The 25,390-nt window shown below is 46.9% G+C and overlaps 1 protein-coding gene across 1 annotated transcript; it reads left to right on the top strand.

Annotated features, from left to right (window-relative positions):
- The first annotated feature begins 20,114 nt into the window (after positions 1-20,114).
- On the top strand, positions 20,115-22,309 carry LOC118248085 (histone-lysine N-methyltransferase SETMAR). Its single transcript, XM_035546692.2, has 2 exons — positions 20,115-20,209; positions 21,035-22,309. Exons 1-2 carry the CDS (start codon positions 20,135-20,137, stop codon positions 21,842-21,844), a joined length of 885 nt encoding a protein of 294 aa, XP_035402585.1. The 5' UTR covers positions 20,115-20,134; the 3' UTR covers positions 21,845-22,309.
- Positions 22,310-25,390: the final 3,081 nt, after the last annotated feature.

The following is a 25,390-nucleotide window of genomic DNA, read 5'->3' as shown; positions in this document are numbered from 1 at the left end:
AAATCTCACCTCCGCTATGGCCTCTGAATGTCAGAACTATCTTTTAATAAGATCAGCTGACAGAACTGGGGATTAGCATACAAACTCTGAAGTACCCCAGCCCTGAAGGCACACCTGGCACCTGACCTACGTGCCCCAGAGCTGCTGGTTTATTCTTATCCCTGCTGAGTTACTTAAAAATAATTTATATATAGACCTTATCTCAAACCTTGTCTTTCACTTAGTTCATTATCAGTTTTGAGACACTGCTTACAACACGGAATGAAAGAACGTCCAAGCAAGTGACATATTCCAGCTGACAGCCCCCTATTACAGGGCTCTGCATCAGCTATCAGTTATTCTCCTCTTTGTGTAGTCAGAAAAGGAGGTGAAGCTCTCTCTGGTACATGTAGTTACTCGCTACCCTAATATCCTCATTTACTTGTCCGTGTTGCATATTACTGTTCATATTGGAAAGTTTAATTAGCCTCTTGCAACTAAAATGACTTCTGACAACAAATAATTGTTATTAGACAAGTGGGATGGATGAAAGACTGCTTTATTGACAGCTACAAATTGAGGTATGTTTCCTAATGCCATGTATCTTGCTTCACTCCAACCATTTCAGAGAAACATCCTTTACTGTAAAACTCCCACTGCCTTTCATATCCCATTTTTCTTTCTGTCATATCTGGAAAGCGAGGGTCCAAATTATAAACCAACCGATATAAACGGGACGCTTAGAAAACTCTTTACATGAACCAAGTAGTACTAAGAGTAAACAACCGTGCCGGCGTTCACGCAGACGTTGAAATGAGTTCTCCCCGTTAGTCCCTGAAGTACCACGTTGCTGCTCCACAGGTCAGGCATCTGCTGCTTCTCTGCAGCCTTTGCTAACGTGTCCTCGCTTTGCAGGTCTCCTGCAAGCCCTTACCCGAGCACAGCACAGCTCCAGTCTCCCAGGGCTTCTGTCTCCCACTCAGCCCTCATCCCTGGCAGCGCTCAGCCTTTAAACGAGAGCTCAGGGAGCACAGCAGTGAGACGTCTGCCAGTTCAGGCAGGCTGTCAGTGCACGTGGAGCTGAGGCTGCAGTCAGCTCCGGAGCCCGGTGCCTGAGCGAGGACCCACCTACGCGTTAACATTAAGCTCTGGGCTCTTGCTCAAGTGCAGAAGGGCCTCAGGTCCCTGGCATTCCCTGCAAAGGGAATTCCCTGCAGCAGCAGCACGCACACCTCCACCCTGACGGCTCCTCTTCTGCTCATCGTGCAGCGCGCGGTCGTCCCTTATGGCAAGGAGCAGAATTGAAATTCAGATCAGTAGCATCCTTAATTTTTACCTAGCGAAAACCTAAGGCAGATGGAAAACAGCAAAGAGGGTTAGGGAAACTCATTATTACGGAAGATGAACTATTACCCACTTAGGTCACCTCTGCTACGGCGCTCTTAGCGCAAGGCTCATTAAATGCAGAGCACCTGACAGAATGGGGCTGTGTTTACCTGGGCTGAGAAACATCCAACATCTTTCTCAAGCAGTTAAATCAAACTGCTACTGAAAAGCACATTAGGAAGTAACCTACACCAAGCGAGTACCTCAGACCAGCTTTTGCCTTTCTGCTGCTGTACGTGGTAAGGCTGAAAATGCCAAGAGCCACCATGAAGCCACCAGGACGCTACACAAACGAAGTGAAATCATCTGAGCCTCACAAAGCACAAAGCTTTCCACAGGATCGCAGCGGGCATTTCAGCATGCAGCCTTTGATCGCGATTATCTAGACCCTGTCTATACTGTGCTAGTTTTCAAGCAGCTGGCCTGGCTGTCCCAGCTTCAGAGCCGACGCTCGATGCTAGCCGGGAAGCAGGCTGACGTGCTGAGCCCTGCTACCACGGCCACTCCGCAGTGCCTGCACAGGGCGGCCAAAAGCCCGCTCGGGTACGTCCCCACCGCAGGCACCCACCTCCTAAAGAACAGGCGATGCTGCCGTGCTGCGCTGCTTCCTGGCCAAGGGAACTGGGGAAAGCACTTCGGTAGGAGCTAGGATTTCCCCAGGCACTCCTAGCTGTTGTTCAGGAAGAATATCAACCGTGCTGCTTGGTGTATGGCACCTTTGTGTGGACCACCACCACCGCTTGAAAAAGTTAACAACTCGTCGCACACTAATTAATAAATCCACTCCGCCTCTTGTCCAGAGTGCACGTGGACAAACACAGGGCGGTCACTGACAGCCCAGACAAGCCAGCTCTTCCAGCAAGATGAAGCTGCTGTTCTTAGAAAAAGACATTGCCTGGAATATGTTGAGATCAATAGTACACGATCTTGGCCTTCTGCAGTAAACCAGATATGAATATAAGAAGCGAGAGCAAATTCGTGTGTTCAGCCTGCCCACCATCAGATATCAGCAGACTGATAAGAGCTGCACACAAGACCTGCAGTGATAAAGCTGTATTGACAAGTTATCTGCTTGGTACTGTGGTCCTTGGCAAAGCAATATACTCGCAGCCTGCACAGATAGCTTTTTATTCAAGATCCTTTCTGTGAATCTCTTCTGGCCTGGTAAAATGCGAATGCCATGGATTTCTGATGCCACAGTGCTTTGCTTCCGGCTGCCACAGCAGCGGGGCACGCTGCAGGTCTGCTCCCCGCAGCAGCACGCATCGAATCCACCACAGCTCTGAGCAGAAAACGCAGACCCAGTATAATCACGGGGAAATCGGGCTGAAACATCTGATCAGTGAGAAGCCTGCTGTCATAGCCATGTGATAGCACTTCTCCTGAGTCAAACAGCACAGAGGAGGAGGAAATGCTGGTCTGTGATTTTTTTTTATTTATTTTTTAACCCCCCTGACTATTTGGGCTCAGGTGGCCACAGACCGAGGTGCAGGATACGGACTTTTATTAAAGCCCAAACATATCTACTCGATGAAATTTAAGCTGGCCATAAGGGGTCAGAGGGGCTCTCAGAGCCCTCCTGACACTTCATTCAGTGTCTCATTCACTTCATTCCAGGCAGTGCTTTTTGGTGAGGCAGGTAGGTAACACCATCTCAGAAGTGAATATACCCAGGGCACCATCATGCAGGGAATTCCTTCCTCATTCTCACCTCACAATTTTTGCAAACAACAACTTATCTGAAGTAACGTTTTAATGCTAAACAAGACTTCAGCATATCAGATTTAATTACTGAGTTACAATCTTTTTCTACATAAAGTAAGAGAAGATGAAAGTATTATTTTCCTGTTCGCGCACAACCCTACCGAAAAGTGCTCTCTTCTTACCTCCTCCGTATCTCATGTGCCTCTTCTTACCTCTGGGTATGCTTCTAATGGCATTGCCAACCGGTTGGTAATTAACTTCTACTCTAGGTTAGTTATTGACCATGTCCCAGGATAGATTATGCAGAAAAACTATTTCACCCATCACGGTTTTAGCCAGAGGTAGAATATGATACCTAGTAACAGACAGGGTTTTTTTACCCTTCTGGGAGAATAAGTAACCATGGATGCAGAAGAAACAATGCCTGCAGACGGAAAGAATGCCTCCCGATAATAATGTTTGTCAGAAGAGATTTACACATTTCTTTGAACTGATGTATTTATATCCTACTAATTATTTGAGGAAAAATCTCATAGACCTTATCTCAGAGAAAGTCAATGCTATGGTTATACTTTTCTCCCTCAAGTCTAGGTTTATTTTTAAAGTATCCCTCAAACTTTAAAGCTTGCTTTGAACAGTTTTCTTTACAATCAGTTTAGTAACTTACACCTACACAAGCACCTCTGCTCTGCAATGGACTGTTACAGCTTGTCAGGAAACGTCTTTAGAATTCAAGTCCACTACATTTTTTATTTTTACAAGCATTACGGATGGCCTAGGTCACATTTTGAGAGACTTGACTTTACTGTTAATTACTCACTCTCTTGTTCTTCCGTGTTCCTTCTCTCTCGTTCCCTTTTCCACGGAAAGCAGGGGCTGCTGCTGTTACTGGTATGCAAAGGCCACACAATAAAACTGACAGCACCAATAAGTTGTACAAGTAGGGAGCAAACAACGACAGGTCACCTCAGGGTCTTTTTTTCCTTTACAGCCACTGGAATTGCAATTTAGAGAATGCTCTGCTCAGCAGGTTTTCAGCTTCCCATTCTCCCTCTGCTCTTAAAGGCAGAGGGGAGGAAAACCTTACAGGAAGGGCTGTGCACAGGCACAAAAGCAGTGCTGCACGTGGACCAGCAGAACAGAGAGACAGAAGCGATCTTCCTTCCCTACGGAGGCATAAAAAAGAATGAAACATCCTACCAGCAGCTGACCACTACAGGTGGCTCTGCTGAAGTCGTCTTCACCAGCTGCAGCTTCACGGGCACTCGCTCCGGGGCCCTGCAGCGGGCAGCACGCCCAGCACAGCTCCGCCGGCGCCGGGGGACGCAGCTGCGAGCCACGGGCCCGGTGGCACCCCGCTATGATCCAGCCCCACGGCACCCTGATACAAGGTAGGGACTGGGGGTGCCACCGCCTTGAGCTCCGTGCAACGCCACCAAGAAGCACCTGGCTGCCTGCCGGGAGACAGGCGGGACGAAGTCCATCGGACCGAGGGCTGCGTGGAACCTACCCCAGGTGGAGCGAGCTGAAATGTGCACACGGGCCTTGCAAAGAGCTCGTTTTGCTACGGAGTCCAGCGGTTAACAGCACTCAGTACTGACAGACACACAGCTCATCCCCGCCTCACAACACAGAAGGGGTTTCGGGCTGCAGATCCTGCCATAGGAAATACCGCTGTGCTCTGCCGTGCCGGCAGGAGCTGCCACATTTCCGAATCAGGATGCTTACAACCATTCTACCCCACCACACACGCAGAGTAAGCAGGAATTCAGAACACCTTCGCGGAGGAGCAGACACCTCGCACACAGCGATCGCTTTTTTGAAGCTCAGTGTCTGTAATTCAATTTCTATTTTGTTTAACTGCTTAGAAGCACTTTGCAGCTTGTAGTGCCGAGCACGGCCCTAACGAGTCACCAAGGACTTACACAGCACGGGGGGAGGGAACAGCACGGCCTGGACCAGCTTACCCAAGTCACCCAACATCCAACCGACGGACACCAGGCACGCACCTCGCAGTGCTGATCTGTGAGCCCCAGAGGCTGGCAGAACCCTGCCGTTACCTGCTTTGCAGAAAAGGAGCTTGTCGCCGTTTTGTATTTTCATCCTTTCTGCCATCTCTTTTCCTGTGCATTAAACAATTTGTCTGCCTTGTTTATACTGTCAATAGCACTGTGTGCCAAGCTCGATATAGAAATTTATTGAGATTTAATTAAGTTTCCAAAGCCGCTGGGAAAACTGTGGAAAGTGGGCGTGCGAGAGGAGGAAGGGAAACATCTTCATAATATTAAGTTGGAAGCTCTTCTCCAATTCGTACTTTAAAGGAACCATCTGAACCTCAGACAAGAACTACTTAATCCAATCCCTTTAACAACATACACATCCTTCTCAGGCGCTAGGAAGAAAATTCAAGCCACAAGGAACAAACTCAAATGCATTTCACGATCGCAGGCTTGTGCATTTGTTTAGATCCTGGAGTCACTTCGAAAATACCTCCTCAGAGGAGGCCAGCCCTGGGATGCCAGCATCTTCGTTCAAAACCCCACCTTACAAAGCGCTGCGAGAACACAACTGAGGGGCAGACGCCTCTAATCAATCCGAGCATACCTGGTGCTAGAGGTTGCGATGAATTTACTGAAGAGAAGCCAGCAGTCAGATTCTGATCTCGCTTACACCAGGTAATCCAGCGTGACCCGACAGAAACCAGACCAGTTGCTGGGCATTTCTACTAGCCTGAAATTCACTTGTCTCCCCCTAAAAGGGCAGGGGAGGGACCTGAGGAAAAAAGAATGAAGGTATTTACAACACACAGCTCAGGAAGGACTGCTCAGCTAATTCTTCACAGTGAGCAAAGAAAAGGTGTACCAGCCGTAAGGGAAGAAACCCCAACTCAGTAAGACCAGATGACAGAACCACGGCAAGCACAACGTTTTGAAATGACGTGGTAGAGGTGGAATACAAGGACAAAACGCAGGCAAGAGGCCGCATGATAAAGTAGATTCTGGGCAAAAAGACAGGATGCTGGTTTTCCTACTTTCCCTAAAAACCCTGCCAGTACTTCCATTGCAAGGAAAGTGCCTGTGTCAGAGAAAGAAACAGAAGGAACCAGCCCCGAGGCGGGGGAACAAAAGCAGAGCGGTGCCCAGGAGCACGTCGGCAGCCGGCCCCAAACCCGGCTGGCGTACAGCAAACCGGAGCAGTAACCACCAGCTTCGGAGCAGGCTTGGGTGGAAATGCTGCAGAGGAGAGGAACAGATGGAAAGACAAAGGCAATCAGGAATCAAAGCAGGGAATTCAGCAAAGAGTCTCCACCAGTGAACGTTTTGCAGGTTTTAGTGCCCTAATGAGGTCAAGCAAGTTTTTACCCCCTGCCCGCAGCCTGCCGCAACGATTCCTGAAGTAAGGCAGACCAAAGCCAAAGACGCTCAAGAAAATATTCTGGGCATGTGTGGAAAACAAAGACAGAGATACACTCGTGTTGGAAGCCCTTTCAACAAGGAATCGTAGCAGAAACACAGTTAATTCCACTGATGTAGGCAACGTGCACTGTGTGTAATAAAATTTAACCCAGGTCCAGCCTGGCGCACCACATGAGAACATAGGGGTGGGTACAAAACACAAAGCACTTCTCGGAACAACCAGAGGTTGAAGAAAATAATTTACATGCAATGTTGACAGGCAGCAAAAAGCCATGGTGATTGCATTCAGTCTTCTTATCGACAGGAATGATTTTTCCTTAATCTTAGAAGTTTCTCTATACTCTGCTATCGAAGCAACCTTGCGATGCTGACAATAATCCACTTCACTTGTTAGCATCCCACGACCACAGGTGTGTGAACATGCAAACTAAAAACTCTGGAGCAAATTAACGTGGTATTCAGGTAAGTCTAGAAACTCTAGGCAACTACTAAAAAAATCCAAACCCTTTCAGCTAGTGCTGCGCAGCCACCACCAAGAAAAGGCTCTCTCTGTTCCACGCTGCACATCCCAATCATTCAGCGCTGCAACACTGGCATATGGGGAGATAATCCTGAGCAGGGATGATTCTGGATGCTAAGCAACCATTTATTTTGACTAAGTGGGAACACAGATTGGCCATTGTACACGAGTTTCCATGTGATAACACACAACAGCTTCAGCACGCTTTTTGGCACAAGACGCAGTTCTTCATTTCTAAGAAGAAAGAAGAATTTAGTCAATATTTGATCTAAACCCCCCGAACACCACATGAATTACAAAGACGCTTACAGCTGACGATTATGTTCCCTCCTCTGCAAAAAGAGGCTGAACCAAAGCCTGTTGATGTCAATGGAAGGATTCCCACTGCCTTTGCTGGTTGTTGGCTCAGACACAGAGGAAAAAATAGGATTGCTTCGGAGCCCCAGGGTAAGGGGAACAGCAGCAGGCTGGAGAACTCGGCTCTAGCTGCGGCGATTTGGCCAAAAGACTGGGACAGACTCGGAAGACCCAAGTCCCACACCGTGTCCTGCTGGGCGAGCTCCGGTGAGCCTGTTCTAGGGCCCTCGCTCCTGCAGCCCTCAGCTCGCCTCTTCTGTGAAGGGCTTCAGGACCTCCTGGTGCGGTTTGGTTTGGTTATTAGAACAAAAATCACCTCGCTTTGAAGCCCCCCTGACCTCTGCTGACGCTGACCAAGGCCCAGTCCTCTCTCGACTTTTGTCCTTTTGCACCTTGGTCAAGAGCCAACTTGTGGCCTCTGCTGTAGGCACCCCCCTGCAGCGGGACCTGAGACGCGCTGGCCGAGATCGCGGCTGCAAGCAGGACTTGGTAACAGTAAGAGCGACGGCAGCACCACGAAGAACAGCTGGGTTTAGATTTATTATTCAAATAGTTATAAATTGTGTTCACTCATCACAAAGGTTACTCCGGCTTCTTCAATGGAAAGTGTCTTTACAACGAATATTTATTATCCCTTACCAGATTCTTCTGCCCCATGCTCATTACTGGTGGCTTTCAGGGCATCCACGCGGACCAGTGGAAAACTCTTTCAGAGGGGCTGTAATCGCCCGAGACACTTTCAGCTCCATGGCTCTCCTGACCCCACTGGGGCATCTGGAGACAGCCGCGGTGCCCTGGAGGAGCACAGGTCTCCAGGCAGTGACAGAACTGCTCCTCGCCTCGCACCCTCAGCCCCTGGCGCTCCCCTGCCGTCCCCCGAAGCAAAGCAGCACGCTCCAGCCCTGGCCACAGCCGGGGAGGAGGCAGCAATCCCTGAACGTGGTGCTGGGGTCCCAGAGCTCGAACTGCTACGTCGGCACGGGAGTAACGGGCATGAGAAATGCCTTGGGTCAGAACGGCGTCCTTAAGCAGAAAAGCTAAGGAACACTGCTGCCAATGTGAGTGTTAGTCGGGTAAAAAAAATAAAAATTCTTATTGCATCTTTCTTCAAAGGTACCAGGAAAGTACCAGCACCGAAGTACTTCGGAGGTACAGGAAAGTACCAGCACCGACAAATCACTGCAGACCTCCCACCTACCTGTCAGGTGCAGGCACAACCACCACAGCAGAACAAAGCAGCCTCCTTTGTGGTCTCAGCGTTAGATATTGACAATGAAATGGAGCATCTTCTGCTTCCCTCTAACCTCCTACCCAGCTTTTCCATAAAACACTGTTATTCAGAGAGCAAAAAATAAGATTTTCCGCTATTAAGAGCTCTGTGTTCCGGCTCTGTGTTCAGAATGACTGGGTGTACAACAGACTCGAAGAAGAGCTTTCATATCCTAAAGCATGTTTGTTCTTGTAACTCTGACAAACAGAAGGGCTTACCTCAGCCTACAAGCCTTGCCACACTTGAATATATACAGCACCTAGTAGCGATACAAGGGGACTCATATTGGAGAGTTATGGATTTTTTATTTTTAGTACACCATCCTAAACAGAACAGCAGCGTCGCATCACTACTGTCCGTGGGTCTACACCAGCTGGAAGAGATGCCCAGCGTAAGAACTGCTTCTGGATTTTTCTTACCGAGACAGAGAAGCCCAGGCACAGTTTGGAAATCTACTCTGCCGGCAGCATGGAAGCGTAACACTTCCCAGAGATGAATGAAGAGCACTGCAGAGCAGGCAATCATGTAAACTCCTGCACATTTTCCTCAGCCCACGGCGTTTAGGAAACAAGCCGATCAGCGCCGGGCTGTTCTAGGAGAGGCCACCAGAAACCTCAGGGAAGAGCGCTGCGGATTGTCAGAGCTCCTAGATTTCCCCACGATCTCATCGGGCACGTTGAACAGCACTTCACTGCCATCTCTTGGCAGATGTCTAGATAACAATTTAAGATCTGTGAAGTACAGGAATAAGTTGACATTAAAAAGACGTTAAAAGAAAAGAACGTATATAGAGATATGCTTCTTTTACTAGCCAAATAAAAACAGACTGAAGTTCTACTTGACCAGTCTAGGCTGCATCCAACTTTCCCTGACTCTCAAGGTTACTATTTAATGTTAGACACAGGTCTTAAAAAAAAAAAATGTTAAGAGTTTAAATATGGTCTAAAATCTATATTTTTTTTAGTTTTCCACCAACTAATTCTTAGGGCTGTCCTGGATGAGTAGCACATTACCACTGCCTTGCATTCAAGATTTCATCCAAACAGGACCTGAACGTCAGTTGTGGGAAGAAAACATGGATAAAGTTCTTGGTCCTTTCAAGTGTGTTAAAGGATATAGCAAAGACCTACAAAGACAGGAGCACGGCCTGACACCACTGAAAAAACAGTTACCAATGGTTCCTGACGTACGATGTTCACACTCACTGTATTATGTGGTTTTAGAGACCTAAGAGAGCACTGACATATTTCAAGTGGCAGCTCAGAAAGCATCACCAGGATTTTAATTTTTGACAGCTACCAGTTAAAGATTCAGTTCTGTATTAAGCATGAAGACACACCACCAGCCCCGGGTGGAAATCCTGTCCCTACTGCCATCCAATCTGAGATCAAATAAACAGTTTGAGAGTTCAGTCACACTGAAATCCAGCGGCTCTTCCAGGTTTTTGTAAATGCTACCCCTCATTTCCAAAAGTACGTGCAAGTTATCGACTAAAACGCCCAACGCAGGCCTCAGTCACCCTGCAGCAGGCGACACCGAAAGCCTCGGCAGGTCCACCCGCACCCGCAGCGTAACCCTGGGAAAACAGTCTCCAGGCATCATTTTCAAGGGAGACCAGACAAAGACCAATTCAAGAACAACTGTTACAAAGCACCAAACCTTGCTCTAAGCGTAACCTACCATTGTTCCTTTTGAGTGAACAGAAACAATTTGCACCAGCCGAGTCTAGCCCATACGACGTGTCAATCTGCAACAGGCTCTAAATGAATAAGAACAGCATGGGCTTTAAAAAAGCACAGAATTATGACATCGCGAACACCGCGCTGAGATAAACAAGGTCACTGTCTACTTAACTTGAGATGTGGTTATACGAACCTGACCTTTCTGCAATAAGTGGTAATTTCTCTGAAAACAACCTTTCAGAGCAGAAGGAAAGGGAAGTAAGTCATGTATCCTGCAGCTGCAGTTTATGATGAGACTCCCAGCCTTAATTTAAAGGTCACCAGCAAGTCTCTGGAAGGGGGATTGCTTTTCACTTTTTCCGTATTTCACATACTGTCATCAGGGTGACTAGTCCACAACAGCAACACCGCACAACTGCCAGGCCAAGAACTTTAACCCTCCCTTCACAACTTCGCCATCTTATTAGGCCTGCCAGAATCAGTAAGAATGCTCCTATAAATAATTATCTTGCTAATCCGCCTTGCTCTGGTACCAAGCGGGGGAACTGAAGACCTTACTGTGCTCAGTGATCTACATAAAGGCTGGACGGGACAGTCAGTCTTCACTTCCCCTTCTCCTAACGTGAGTTTACAAAACTGAGCTCAGACAAAAAATGAAACAGTACAAGGTAGCAAAAAGGAGGACTACATTAAAAAATACAGTGACAAAGACAGCTAGTGCAGATTCCCTAAATCAATTTTAGAAACATTCTGATCTCTATCACAACTGTCCGTTCTTACTGGCTACGACATGAGGAATGCTAGTTGCAGCTGATTTATTTCCTTCATTAGAAAAAAAATATGTGGACATGAAAACAAATTACAGCTTTTAGATCCAACACGTTCAAATGAGTTCATGGTTTGCCTTTTCTGAGAAGGCAGGCAGCTTACCTGCAGCTTTCGTAAGTGCAGGTCTTCAACCTTTTCCTCATTATTTGACTTCTGTGGTAAGTGAATGTAATGCATTTTCAGCCACATAACTAGAGAGAAATAACCAAAAATCAAGAAGCACTTTGGGAAGCTGGGAGGAAAGATGAGAAAACAAGCCGTAACTGAAAGCAGTGTCTTATTAGGGAAATCCTGTTTCTAAATGCAATACCCCAAAGCTGTCAGCTACTAGACTGTAGAATGCCACCAGTTCAAATGATACTTCTGAGGACGATGCTAACTCCTGTGCCACTCACGAGGCAGCTTAAGTACGTCACTTCCCCTTTGCACCCAAGGAACGCTAACCTAAAATCAGAGCAGACTGTTCCCATAGCGGTTCAGCTGCGTTTCAGACAGGAACCGTGTTCGCTCCTTCACCTCTGCCTACTCAGCAGTTTGTGCTGTGGGCTGTACGCCAAGGGTGTGCTTCACCAAGGGCAGCGCAAAAGGCAAGATTAACGACACTCACCGAAAGATTCCTGAAAACAAAGCTTCCTACACGGAGACTCCTCAGTGTAACAGTGGGATCCTCACAGTTATAGTTGGAGATTTGATTCGTATGTCTGGAAACGCCTGCTGTGAGATCCTTAACAGAGCTGGAGAACACCTTGGGGGGAACAGTTAATGCACAGGATGCTGCAGCCTGGCTGGATGCAAAGAGCTGTTTGTGCTTTTAACCTAACCTGACAGATTTCTTCAGACACTTCCTTACGCTTGGTAAAGCTCTCTCCAGGGAAGAGGCTCAAGCTCGGATTGAAGACTGAGGACAAGAACTCTGTGACCACGCAGCACTGCTAAGCTGAGCACTTCCCGGAGACAAGAAGGCAGGTGCCCTCTCTCTACGCTGAGCAGCGGCAAAGCTCCGCCACATCCCCGAGGAGCCAGCCCCTGGCAGAGAGGAGGGAGAGGCGCTGTGCTGGGCCCCTCCGACACCCCAAGCACCCCAAGAGGGTCCCAGCCCCACGCCCAGCGCCTGCAACCGGCCAGCACTGCGCACAGCCCTGCCCTGGCCAGCTCACCCGGCGTGGATAAGGACTTCGAAGTCAGTGTTACAATAAACAAGGATGACAGCAGGCCGGAGATGATCTGGAAACATATTCCAAAAATGTCCTTTTCACCGAGCGCTGCGGATGGCTCAGCCCAACAGTGCTGACCTTATCAATTCCTCCTCTTCCCTCCCGTACCAGCAGCTGCTGCGCCGACGGAGGAGAGGGCAAGTGACTCACTGAAGAGCAGAGGAGAGGTAGCGACGTTCAAAAATTCAGTGACGGTGGCGCTTTCAGGTCCTCAGAGAAAAAGCAATTCATTTCTCTGTGTATATCCCAGAGAATTTTCACAGAAAGAATACGCTTCTTTCTCTTGCTGGACCCTCACCACTCGTCTCATTTTTGAACCCCCTGTCAACCCAGTCACCTGTTTCAGGAAGGACTAAGTTACGGTACAGACTATTTAGATTCCATTCCTCAGTCTTACAGCCTTACATTTCCTATAACACACAAAAAAATTACAAGGAAAGCAATATTATAAAGGGAGCCACCAAGAGAGAAACGTTGACTAAGCAGATTATCGTCAAAGCTCTGTACGGTACATGGCTATTTCACTCGCTCGGGTGCAGCTCAGTCACAACTGCCTTTTTCACTCCCTTGACTGCTGCTGTGCAGCCTGCGGGCGTCATGCGAGGGCAGGACTCACTGCACACCTCCACGTCCCGGCTCTGAGGAACGGACGTGCAGCTTGCTCCCTTAGAGGCGCTCAGCCGGACCGCTTCTCCCTACTCCCCGTTTTTGGGCTGCACGCCAAGGCAAAGCGTTCAGAAACGTTCAGAAATGAGGTAGTTGAAAATTTTCATTTCACGAGACACACAGGAACAGTGTTGAGGGGATCACTACGATAAAAGTTGAGAGATCACATCAAAGTTAATAATGTTGAAACGTATTTAAATTCTAAGCATGGGGAATGCTACGTAAAGAAGCTGCTGTGCTTTTGTGTTTTCTTTTTAATAAGGAATTATTTCTTCCCCTCTTTTTCTTCTCCATTTTTTCCTATAGAAGGAACATTTATAAAGTTTTAGGCATTATGTCTTTGAGGAAATTGTTTATAAAGGTTACCATGCAAAACTAGATGTCTTAGTCCTATACAAGATTGCTTACTAATTGCCCTAGACATGTACGTACTCATAAATTCGTTCGTATACCTTGACAAGGGGAATTGATTTACTATCACAGTGAAATACTACATTAAACTCACATAATTCTTTCTTTACACTGGTCCTTCCCTCTTAAAAGCGTTCTTTGACTGCATGTCATACTGAATTATTACTCTTTAATCATAAATTTCAGTGATTTAACTGCTTCAGCAGATACAGCTAACATTCATCTATATTCTTACTTTAACTTCACCTTTATGTTTTCTGTTGTCATACCAACAAGGGGAAATTATGGATTTCATTTATACCCAAGTACAGTTCTGGAGCAGGGAGATAAGATAAGAGACATTTTTATTCTTTTGCAGCACATCTTTCTTGATGATGCAAATAAACTACCACAAAATACCATCTTTTTGAAAGCATAAATAGTACAGAAGCAACAGTTTGAGGCCTTGTAAAATATCAGCGAAATATTACTTAAAAAAACCATGTTTTTCTTACTGTCGAGTCATGTAACAAAGGAAACCCTGCAGACTAAGATGCCACATGTGACAAAAACTGGAAGGATTTGTTCCACAATCCATCATGAAGATAAAAATGATCGCTTCTTACTCAGTCTTTTATTCTATTCACAGCACAGGAGTTCTCATCAGCCTCAGCTTGCGTGCGTTTTTAGCTGACTTTCACCCAACCACTCCTGGGAAATACTAACTGGCACGATGAAACCTGGTTAACGCTACGGCCTCAGAACGCACCGAGTCCCTTTCGCATTCAGTATGACCGCCTCTGTGTGCTCCTCTTTTACAGCTTGGAGGGTCACTACAGCATTTGCCAAGACCAAATTCTACATTTTAGTCAGCATTGCTTTCTATATACAAATGGGAAGTAAGGGGTAAGAAAACGTGTATCCCCAGAACAAACTTGAAATACCCCTGAAATCCCCGCTACACAAAGCCGTCAGCGCGTTTCTGAGCAGCAGAAAGCCCTCCCCTCACACCAGGCACAGCGCCTTTACAACCACGAGCACATTTATCACCACTGCTCTAGGCACACCAAGCAGCAACCCGTGACGACACAAAGCTACGAACTAAACTGTGCAGAGAAGTTTGCTAAGAGCACTATAGCACTACTGCGTCTTTTGGAAACACTGGCTCCAATCCCTTCACACCTCACACACAGATGTAACTGGAGTACATCCAGAGACTAACTGAGAGCTGTACGTTATAACTAGTCAGGAAGCAATTTGCACGGTGAGGTCTGAATTGTTCCCATTGTTTTAAAAGTGTTCTGCTTATATCTAAGGATATGACACAATTAAGTCATAAAACATGTTTTTACTTATATTAAAGTCACGATTTTGTGAGAGAGAAAGAGAGTGTGTGCTGGCAAAGAGAGTTATGGTCCATATTACCTAGGTGATGCTGCAACAGCCGCTTATGAGGCGAGATGAAACGGCAAGCCCTGTGTTAACCAAGAACAATAGCTCAGCCACTGCTCAGCTCATTTCATGTGCTTCTGCACCGGTTTTCTTATCAGTAGAAGAACGAAAACAAAGTCCCTCTATCTCTGCACAGCACTCGGAGATATTTTGATAAACTATGTTATTTAAACACAGCGTTTTCCAAGGTCAGTCTTCTCTGCACAGCGAAGGCGTGCATAAACAAGCTGATCCTCAACTTCTCCCTCTCTGGATTTACAAATGTGATTACCAGACACTTCTTTCCAGCATCCCTGTCCTTAGAGAAGCCTCACCAGCTCATTAGCAGCCAGCCAGGCAGGGCTGCAGCTGCAGGAGCCCCGTGCTGGGGAGCGACCCTCACAAGCCCTGCTCGAAGCCAGGTGTGACTCGGCTAATGAGCTCGGCCGGGCGAAGAGCAGGCGGCGTGCCAGGCAGCTCCCCTGCACACCGCCACGGCACTCCTGCTGCAAAGACTGCGGGCTCTCATTATTTCAAGCGCTCGGCCCATAAAGTACTTTAATGTACTTTACAAGCTATAAAACATAAATAAATGGCACTGTAAATGGGTAAAAACTGGCTTCCTTGCTAAGCAATTAGTAGGCAGTATTACGTTTATGTTATTTATCCATGTTAAAGAAAATGACAGCATGGTACAAGAAGCAGATCTTAAAGTAACCCTGGACTGGTCTTACGGAGAATGATTCAAAAGTGGGAAATAGAAAAATATTATGCGTGTTTTGATTCCCCATCTTCAAATGGAAGACTAGCGTGCAGAGAGCACGTGGGCAGCAGCAGAGGTGCGTTCATCACCTGTCCGTGGTACGCACCTCATACTGACAAAATGCATCACCTTTACACCTCCTCCCTCCACCATTCTCTGAGCACTTAAGAACAGGCACTGCTATGCAATATCAGATTACTGATGTCTACATATCCTAGCCAAACTCCCTGCAGAACATTTATATTGTATTGTTCGGAGGTTTACAGTGGCTAAATAACAGTAAATTGCAAGTATATCATCATAAATCAAACTACCTTTTCACATCAGCAGCACTTTTTAAAATTTGGTTGTTTGCAGTGAATCTTCTGTGAACACATCTTAACGACTCCTAGCAGGATGTGTTTTATCTTACTTGCCTAGCCAAGACCATATGGTGAACACAACACTCACAACTTCAGTGTCTAGACACTCGTCTTTGAACTCCACTGGCCATAGAACATTGTCACTCTACTCCACTTAATGGGATATTGATTTTTTATACTCCACTCTCTGCAAATCAATATTCTAATAGACACACAGCGGACCGGCAGAAGGATAGAGAGTACCTGCCCACAAAGCTGATGGAGATGAGTATCCAGAAACAAAGGTCAAATCAAAGGAAAACGTAAACCTGACCTGAGAAGAAGAGCAGCACACAGAGAAGAGCATGTCAGCAAGGGAGTAAAAAAAAAAAAAAAAGTTAGCTAGAGAAGGAAGAAAACCCAGCCTGACTAGAGCATGGACATGGCAGCTAACAAGCTCTCAGCCTGGGAATGGGAATGACAGGCTGACGTTCCTTGCGACTGGCAGAGCCCAATGACGTGATTTATGAGGTATTTTAGGGCTCCTGCAGGAAACATCTCCCATAAATTATACAGGAGATAAGCATCCTTTTAAAGTAAAACATCAAATTTAAATATCCAAGAACCACCTGAATAGCCTATTCAGAACAAAGGCAGACAGAAACCATGTGCAGTATAAAATAATGTACTTAAAAGGAACACCTTGTTCTTCCAGATGTCAGTTCTGTAGGAAAGTAGGAAGCCAAAGGGAGTCTTCAAACAGGCTCTTTCAGAAGAGCTTCTTCTGCTCGTGCCCTTTCAGAAGAGCTTCTGCTCATGCCTTTCTGGTGCAGGCAGCAAAAAATACTTATTCTATGGTGCTCAGAATTCAAGGAGCCTCTTGTATGGACTACTGACTTGCTGGTGTGACTTTAGGCAAGCTTGAGACAGGAAATACTCCAACGGTCCAGACAAATGCAAGACCAGTGAAAGATATTTGTGGGCAGAATATCCCCATACACCAGTACAGACTGGGATCAGGAAACCACCACTGACAACCACCTCTGGGGTTACAACGGATGCCAGCTGCACATAGGCCAACAGCATACTCTCTCTACAAAAGAGGCAAACCTCACACTAGGCTCCACAAGGAGGAACACAGATCCAACAGAGTTATTAATGCTCTCCACTTGGCATGCGGATGTAGCAACGCCAACTGTGGCCAGTCTGGGGCCCTCCGGTTCGAAAGATGTGGAAAAACCAGGGATGATCCAGCACAGCATTACCACGACGATGAGGATATGGCCATATAAGCACATAACCAGTAGGCAACGCTTGAGGGAGATAAGCTTGTTTATTCCAGCAAGTCGGACACCATGGGGGCTATCTAAAGGAGCGCTACAACTGCTCTCTGAGGAGTACGGACGAAGATGACAGTGAAACTCTTCTTAGTAGCGAGAGATGGGAAGGCATAAAGGCAGCAAACTGTAGCTAGGGAAGTTTGGCTGTGACATTTGGAAAAAACCTCTCACTGGGAGGCTGGTACACCACCCACTGGGACCCACGGAGGCTGCGGAATCTCAGCCCTCCAGGGTTTTCCAAAAGTCAGCTCAAGAAGCCACAGCTGACCGGGCTGAGCACTGGCAACACTCCCACTTGATGAAAGAATTAGACCAGACCACCCAAGCTCCCTTCTAATCAATATTCCCCATGACAGTTCTAAGAATATATAAAATTACTGTACCAGCCATTAATCACTTGAGATTTCTCAGCTTTCACCACACTGATATTAGGAAGACAAGCAGCTTTATAACTACTTTCTTCTACACTAGGTTCATGCCTAGTTTGCTGAACAAAGCTCCCTTATTTGCAGTCTGACGAGTCAGTCATGGGTTCATATGTACCCCTGAGCTCTACCACCTCGTTACAAGATACAGCATCCACCACAAAAATTCCGTGATAAGTGAGACGAAGACAGCTCTCAAATGAACGCACTGTTCCATGCACAGTTAACCTTCCAACCTCTCATTATCACTGGGATATTAAGAAATCTGAGAAGGCTCAGAGAAGTCATAAAAATGATTAATAGGCAGAAAGCAATTATTTATATAGGGAGAAAAAACAACAGCTAAATGCATGCAACATATCAATGAAAAATGATACGTATGGTGTCATCCTCGGGACAGCAGAACGTGTTGCAAGAGAAATTCCCAGCTGCATGAGGTGCTGTAGTTCAGCATTGTAAAGTTCACAAACAGTTCACTTTCATCTCCATTTTATGCTTTCTTTCAATAACAATTTTATGTAACAAATTAAAATGAGCTTTCACCAATTTTTCACCCAACCTGAACATCTCAAGAGTTCAACCCAGTCATAGCTCAAGATGATAGAAGCTTAGGGTGGAAGAGGGACATGAAGAAAAACACTGTTTTCCCATGACCTTCTCATGATTTCTAAAATGGCATCTCCACAACATGTAAGCAATCTGTTTCTTTTACTACAGAGTAATGACTCATTACTTCTGTCATTTCAAAATGGAAAGGAATTCCATCTGGCAATAAGGATTAGCCGCCAAATTATGAGTGTCTTGATCTAAAGGTCGATTTGGTAATAACACAAAGCCCTAAACTACAAAAATAAAGTGTGTTTTAATATCTGCAATCACTCAACATTTCAGTGTCTATCTCATAAAACTGATCTATTGCCTTCCTCACAATGAGACGAGCTTGCAGGATGAAAGCTCCACTCCCAGGCAGGGCAGGGCTCAGAGGCACCCACAGGAAGCAGTTCTAGGTTGGCTTCAGTCGACAAACTGAGAGTGACCAGCTGTGCGTATCTGAAGCCTTCCACCGTTTTCATTCCATTCAGTTATGAACTGCTGGTGCTACAGGTACGTTTCCTGAACATTCATACCAGTACACATTGCTCCACGGTTTAAACTGACCAAAACCTCTCCAAATTTACGCTGTCCAGACACCAGGAGGCACTGACATTCCTAAGTTCTTCTTTCATACCTTCCCTCCTGTTACAGACTGAGCAAAATCCTAAACAAATCTCTTCATTTTCTACCTGTTCTGCTATCCCCACTAACCGTCCAGCCCATAAGCAAAGGCTTCACTCCCCAGTCTTAGCTGTACCTCCGCTGGTGTTGCTCAGCACCTCTTCCCAGTCGGGAGGAAGGGCACAGGACAGGTGAAGCCTCCTTCTGCTTCCAGGATGCTGCAAAAAGGGGGAACAGGAATGTCACACCGGTAATCACCGCCAGAAGGGAAAGACAAGCACACTGCCGGAGGAGCACAGAGTGCGCTCTGCGGTTTTGCAACTGTGAACCATTTCTGCGTCCTCACTCCAAACAGTTATTTGCAGTTGTGATAATTGATTTGTTCAAAAGGTAAAAACATGCTTCCCGTGAAAGGAAAAGGGGCATGGAAAGATTATCTGAGAGCTTCCTCAACCTTTCGCCCCAAAAAGCTGACCCAAGAAACAAACATGAGCAGAACGGCCACCATCCAAAGCATCTGAAAGCCTGACCCTTCTTCCCTGCCCACATCTCACTGAGATAGATGGAGCAAGGCCAGCTGTGACTGTGCTGCTCCTGCTCAGTCACACCACAGTGGCATTTTGCCACAACTGCTTTGGCAGATCTCCCACACGCAGCACAGTGCCCCAGCCCATGAGCGCGTGGCTCTCCGCAGCCCCTCTCCCTTCGCCCATTAACACCCTTTGCTGAACGACGCACCAAGGAAGCGGCTGATCAGGGCCTTTAGCAACAGGACCTACACCTTGTGCCTCCAGCCCCCGGCCACCACAGCTCCTGAGCCTCCTGAGGGCTGGGCACAGCCTCGCACCGCATGAGGAGACAGGCAGGGTTACGGACCGGGGGAATTCATTTCAAAAACGTGTTTAATGGGAGGTGTACATGAGGCAGGGCACATTAAAAAAAACACCTCTAGTGCGTTCAGAACACGCAAGGATTTGTTCACATGACTGACAACCCGGGGCAGTGAGGTTAACGTTTGAACTCCCAGGACTCCACACCCGTCCCGGGGCCTCGCCAGGGCGGCGGCTCCACAAGATGGCGCCCCGCGCACCGCCTCAAGCGCCCACAGCGCCCGCGCGGCGCCTCCGCCCGCCCGCCCGGCCCGCCGGCCAATCACGGGGCTGCCGCGCCCAGGGGGGACCAATCCGGGCGGGGCGGGGGCGGTGCCATGGCGGACGCGAGCGGCGGGCGCGAGGCGGTGGCGGTGGCGGTGGCTGTGGGGGCGGCCCCGCCGCCATTTCAGGTGAGGGGCAGCGGGGGCGGCCCGCTGGGGGCGGTGCGGGGCCGCCCAGCCGGGTGCTGCTGTGGGGATTTACAGGCGCAGCGAGCTGTCCGCCGGCCTCCGTGCGCCGCCTCGCGGTGCTGTGGCCGCTCACTTGCCGGGGGACCCGGTCCGGCCCGGCCCGGCGGGTGGCGCACCCCGGGCACCCCTCACCCTGACAGGAGAGCCGGCAGCTCGGCGTGGCTCTGGGCACGAAGCGGTGTGCCGTGCCGTGCCGTGCCGTCACCGCCTTGTCACGGGTTTAACGGAGAAAGTTTCCATGCAGCGTTTTGAAAAGGGACAGTGAAAGTGCCGTAATTTTAACAAAAATGGGCATTTGGCGTCCTGCGAAGCCAAAGGACTTCTCAAATAACTGTAATGTTATAAGGAGTTTATTGAGTGCTTTGCAGGGCAAAAATTTAGTTTAAACATACTTTGGTATTTCTATAAGTAAAAATTTTGTCTAGTAAACTAGGTCAAATTAGCTGAAATGTCACCTGCTACAAATGTGTGTTTGTTTTTTTTTCCTGGCTAGTACATTATTTTGAGAAATACGGTCACCAAGATAGACTTGTTTTGGTTTTTTTTTAGTACATGTGGAGAATCTGACTTGCATTCTCTAAAAACTTTTAGAAAAGGGACCCTTGTAGTTAGAAGAAGTTTACAGGAAAACGAAGTGGTCGTGATTTCAGTTCCCCACGTTCCGAGCCCAGTTGTGGCCCCATGCTGCCTTCTGAAATAACCTGATGGTCTCTGCGGAAAGAAGCATCGGACATGACAAGAATTTGATTCTTGTTCTCTTCGCAGTATAGCCCAGACAACGTGCCTGGAGCAGACGGCGACGTCGACCCCACCGAGATCACCTTCCCGGGATGTTCCTGTCTCACCAGCTCCTGTGCGGCTCACGTGTGCTCCTGCCTTCGCCAAGGTGAAAATTACGACAGCCTGTGCCTCAGACCTGCAGACAACGAGGAGTACGCCAGGCCGATCTTCGAATGCAACGCCATGTGCCAGTGTGGTGAATCCTGTCAGAACAGGGTTGTTCAGAGGGGTTTGCAATTCAGGCTTGAAGTATTCAAGACTGCTAAGAAGGGGTGGGGTCTCCGCACGTTGGAATTCATAGCTAAAGGAAGGTTTGTTTGTGAATATGCTGGTGAAGTTTTAGGCTTCAGTGAGGCACGTAGAAGAATTCAGGCCCAGAAACCCCAGGATTCAAACTATATCATAGCAGTGCGGGAACACCTCCATAGCGGTCAGGTAATGGAGACGTTTGTTGACCCCACGTACATTGGTAACGTAGGCAGATTCCTGAATCATTCTTGTGAACCAAATTTATTTATGGTGCCAGTTCGAGTTGACTCAATGGTGCCTAAACTGGCACTTTTTGCAGCCACAGATATTGCTGCTGGAGAGGAACTTTCTTACGATTATTCTGGGAGATTCTGTAATTCACCGCTGACCGACAGAGAACAAAAAACTTCAGAGGAAGATAACAGACTGAGAAAGCCATGCTACTGTGGTTCCCGCGCATGTGCTTCCTTCCTACCTTGGGATGGCTCCCTGTTTTCCACACCAGACGAATGTTCAGAGAGCACTTCATCGCTTTTTGGTCCCTAAGCATACACAACGATATCATCGTCTCCAGCAGTGAAATTGCAGTTAAACCAAACTCTGATGGTGGATTCCACCAGCAATATCAAGGAAGTACATGTGGAGTAAAAGCTTAAAAATTAAGATTTTGAGACTGTCTGCATGCAATATCCCGGAGACTGTTTTCAAGGTGGATGGTAGGAGGAAGCACTGGAGCTTCAAGATGTTCCAAAATCAATTACTGAGCCGGGACTGGTGCTTTTTTGTTGTTCTTTTCTGACAGCTTACTGTGTGTGAAAGCACTTGTCTTGATCTGTACTAAAGCTTTCAAAAAGAATGTACTTCAACACTGGAACAGAGAAAGGATATGTGATAACAGTGACAAACATCCCTGAAAATTACACAGAGAAGCAAGTGAGACAAAGGAATGTTGATGTTTGCAAAAAGGGCATTAGGTTTCTTAAATTTCATTAAAATAAATATTTAAAATGAGTTGCTGTATTTTTTTGTTGTTCCACAAAGCATAAATAATTCTTACTGATGTTAAAAACTTCCCCGGAATGATTAACTTAAATGCTCTTTCCTCCCTTTTCCAGTCACATCTAACTGCTTGCCAAAATTTGCTTTTAAGGGGATAGTTCAGTTTCATTACCACTTAGCAGCTGGGTAAACTGCGCAGTACCACGGGCTCTTAGAGTACAATCATCCCATCTTTTTAAACCACATCTTTCGCAAGGCTCATCTAATATGATTTCTGCTATAATAGCAAGCATCACTTCCACGTTACTTTCCAGCACTATAATTTTGCACTCAAAAAGCAAATTCAGACTGCATTCTAAACAGCGCGAGGCTGCCAGTCTGGCTTCTGAAATGGATTAAAGTAGGAAACGGTAAAGTATGTCTGAAAACAACAAATTTCAAAAAGCCTCATGTTAAAGTTCCTCCGACGTTGGTATAGAGGACAGAAACGGCAATGCCGCTTTGTACGGCGATGCCACGGTGCTCCCTCAGCAGCACAAGCCCTCGGCTTGTTTGCCCTGTACAGTTTGCTCTTTAGCTGTATTTGTAACCGTGGATGTAACACACACACACACAAGCTAGCTAGCGTATCTGCGGAGCCAATCAACTTTAAATTTTTATTTTAATGAATACCTTCTTGCTTCCATTCTGAAGAACCGCAGTTGAGATTTACATCTGGCTATGGTTTGTTTAAGCTGAAGACTAGCAAGTGATTTTCTTAAAGCGAACCATTAAGTGGCTCTGCTGTCTGTACAGAGTGCTTCCAAAGGAGTTCAGCTGCTTGTAAAGCCCTGCGTACACACAGCACGGCCATTAACTTTACTCCTTGCCTGATTCAGGCAGTCTGTTTCTACAGAAATTCAACGCTTTCCCTAACCCACAATGCGTGCTTCACCGCGTACCAGAATGCAAGACCTCATCTCATTTAGAGGCTTATCTCATTTTCTTCTCCACAGGAGCATTGTGGCAGGCACCCAGACGTTTTCAGCCTTCCTGACTGGAGGTCTGGGAGTAGATGATCCAATCTACTTCTTTTTTCCCTGTGGAAAAAGTTTCAGGATTTTTTTTTTAACCTCCTGTACTCCTATTCCTCAAGATTAGATGGGTTTTCAAGATGACCCGACTTTGCTCGTTTCCTGTTATGAATACGTACTTGGCACGATGGTCAGTAGTTAAGGAAGTATGGATTCAAAAATAAAAAGTAGTGCTATCTAGTCCTTGCACCTCCAGCCTTACATCAGAAACCAGAGCCAAGGGTCCTTTGTGCACTCCTACCCTCTCCGTCCCAGCACGCTGGTGCTATTTCTAGCAAGTGAACCGAATAGCAATTACCTGATGAGAGCAGATGTCCACGGCACATGGCAAAAAGAGGCTGTGGCACTGTTAAGATCGGCCGGTTGCATTAAAGGCCCAGCAAGAACATGAAATGATGCGTTGCCATTGAGCTGTGAACTACCGGGGCAATTGGCAAGGGCCTCGAGTTGCATACGACGTGTATCGCCTTGCAGAGCCTCGGCGCCACAGCTGCCCTGAGTGGGCACCAAAGTCCCTGCGAAACAAAGCCACTAGAAGATGCTTTGAAAGGAACAGCCAGGTTCTCCACTCTGAAAGAGACTCACTTACATGGCAATTAGCACAAATTTAAGCTTAATTCCAATTTTCGCTAAGCATCAGTATCATATGAAAATAAACAACATATATATATATATATATATATATACACACTCAAGATTCACAAATAGCCAGGGATGATTTTTGGTTAGAAACAGTATTCAAAGCACTGCTGTCTTTTCGTGGTTCATGCTAATTAATTTCCACTCGTTGCACTAGAATAATAGCATTCAAAGAAAAGAAATGGGATACTCCTCCCTTCCAGAAGTGTTTGAACCTGAGACCAACAGTCTCAAAAGTAAAACAAAAATATTAACAGCACTTAGTCAAACTTGGAGATTTACCTTTCCACTGAAATCTGATCGGATTAATTTAAGGGTGCTTAATGAATGACCTTGTAATAAAATGCAGGAACCATAATCCAAAAAAGAGCACACATGGGACACCTTTGACAATCTCAGTGGAAGAGCAGGAAGGCTTCCCTCCACTTATCGCCGAGCCTTGGCACATTCCCAGCGTTGTGGCACAATGAAGCTGGTTTTAAATAGTGATAAGATCTTTCCAATATACAGAATTACATGGTTGGTTTTTGTTTTTTCCTTTCTTTCCCCTCAAGGCATTTTTTTCCAGAATAAAAAACGCCACCAATTCTAGGCAACATCTTTAATAGTGTTCATTCCTTCTTATAGCAGAAATACGCCTTTTAGAAAAGTAGAATCTATTAAGAGCAACAGGGAAATACATTTTTAATACAGCGACGTTAATTAAACATTTAGTAGTAGTAAAATAGCCTTTAGAATAGAAAATATTTAACATAGCTTTCAACTTGGTGGCGTGTTCCCGAATCCTTTCTTTCTGCTGCCAGAGGGACGTGTAGTGTCCATCCCCTCCAGAGGCTGCTGCTCCTGGAAGGCACCCCGGATGCTCTCCAGTACTCGTCCTTCCACGTGAAACACAGAAGTGGAGAAGGACCTGGCAAGCCATGGATGCGTAGTGACCCCCACTGAGTTTACTACAAGAAAACAGTGCTGGGAAGGGGTGGCGTTAATGCAAAAATTGTGTTACACCTCCACATTTTCACTGTTGCCTCTCGAGGCATCTGGCAAGACGGCCAAGATCGATCCCTTCTACACACAGGCAGCTCAGAGGCCTGGCAGAGGTCGGCCACCCAGCCGACATCGCGGCAGGTCTGACAGGACAGCCCTTCTGGGACGGGCTTACTGCGGGGCCAAGCGAGGCTCCGGTTAGCACAAGCCCTGCCCTGGCATAGCAGTGCCTCCGGCTGCCGTGGTCAGAGTCAGAGAGAGTGCAAAACACTTTGCAAAAGGTCTGAAATACATTCAGATCCCCAAACGAGGTAGCTGTCAGTACACCCCCTTCCTCTTCTCCCTGCTGCAATTATTCTATTAAATGAAGTTTTTGTTTGTTTTGAATAGAGAGAAC

Source organism: Cygnus atratus, chromosome 10, assembly GCF_013377495.2.
Source record: "Cygnus atratus isolate AKBS03 ecotype Queensland, Australia chromosome 10, CAtr_DNAZoo_HiC_assembly, whole genome shotgun sequence".
NCBI classification, from domain to species: domain Eukaryota; kingdom Metazoa; phylum Chordata; class Aves; order Anseriformes; family Anatidae; genus Cygnus; species Cygnus atratus.
The sequence above is the reverse complement of the archived record's forward strand: the minus strand, read 5'-3'. Positions and strand labels throughout refer to the sequence as shown.

Bases quoted from the DNA above. Each gene is read 5' to 3' on its own strand.
- LOC118248085 (XM_035546692.2), top strand. From the start codon at position 20,135: ATGGCGGACGCGAGCGGCGGGCGCGAGGCGGTGGCGGTGGCGGTGGCT. The intron at 20,210-21,034 runs GTGAGGGGCAGC...TTCTCTTCGCAG, and splicing joins CGGCCCCGCCGCCATTTCAG to TATAGCCCAGACAACGTGCC.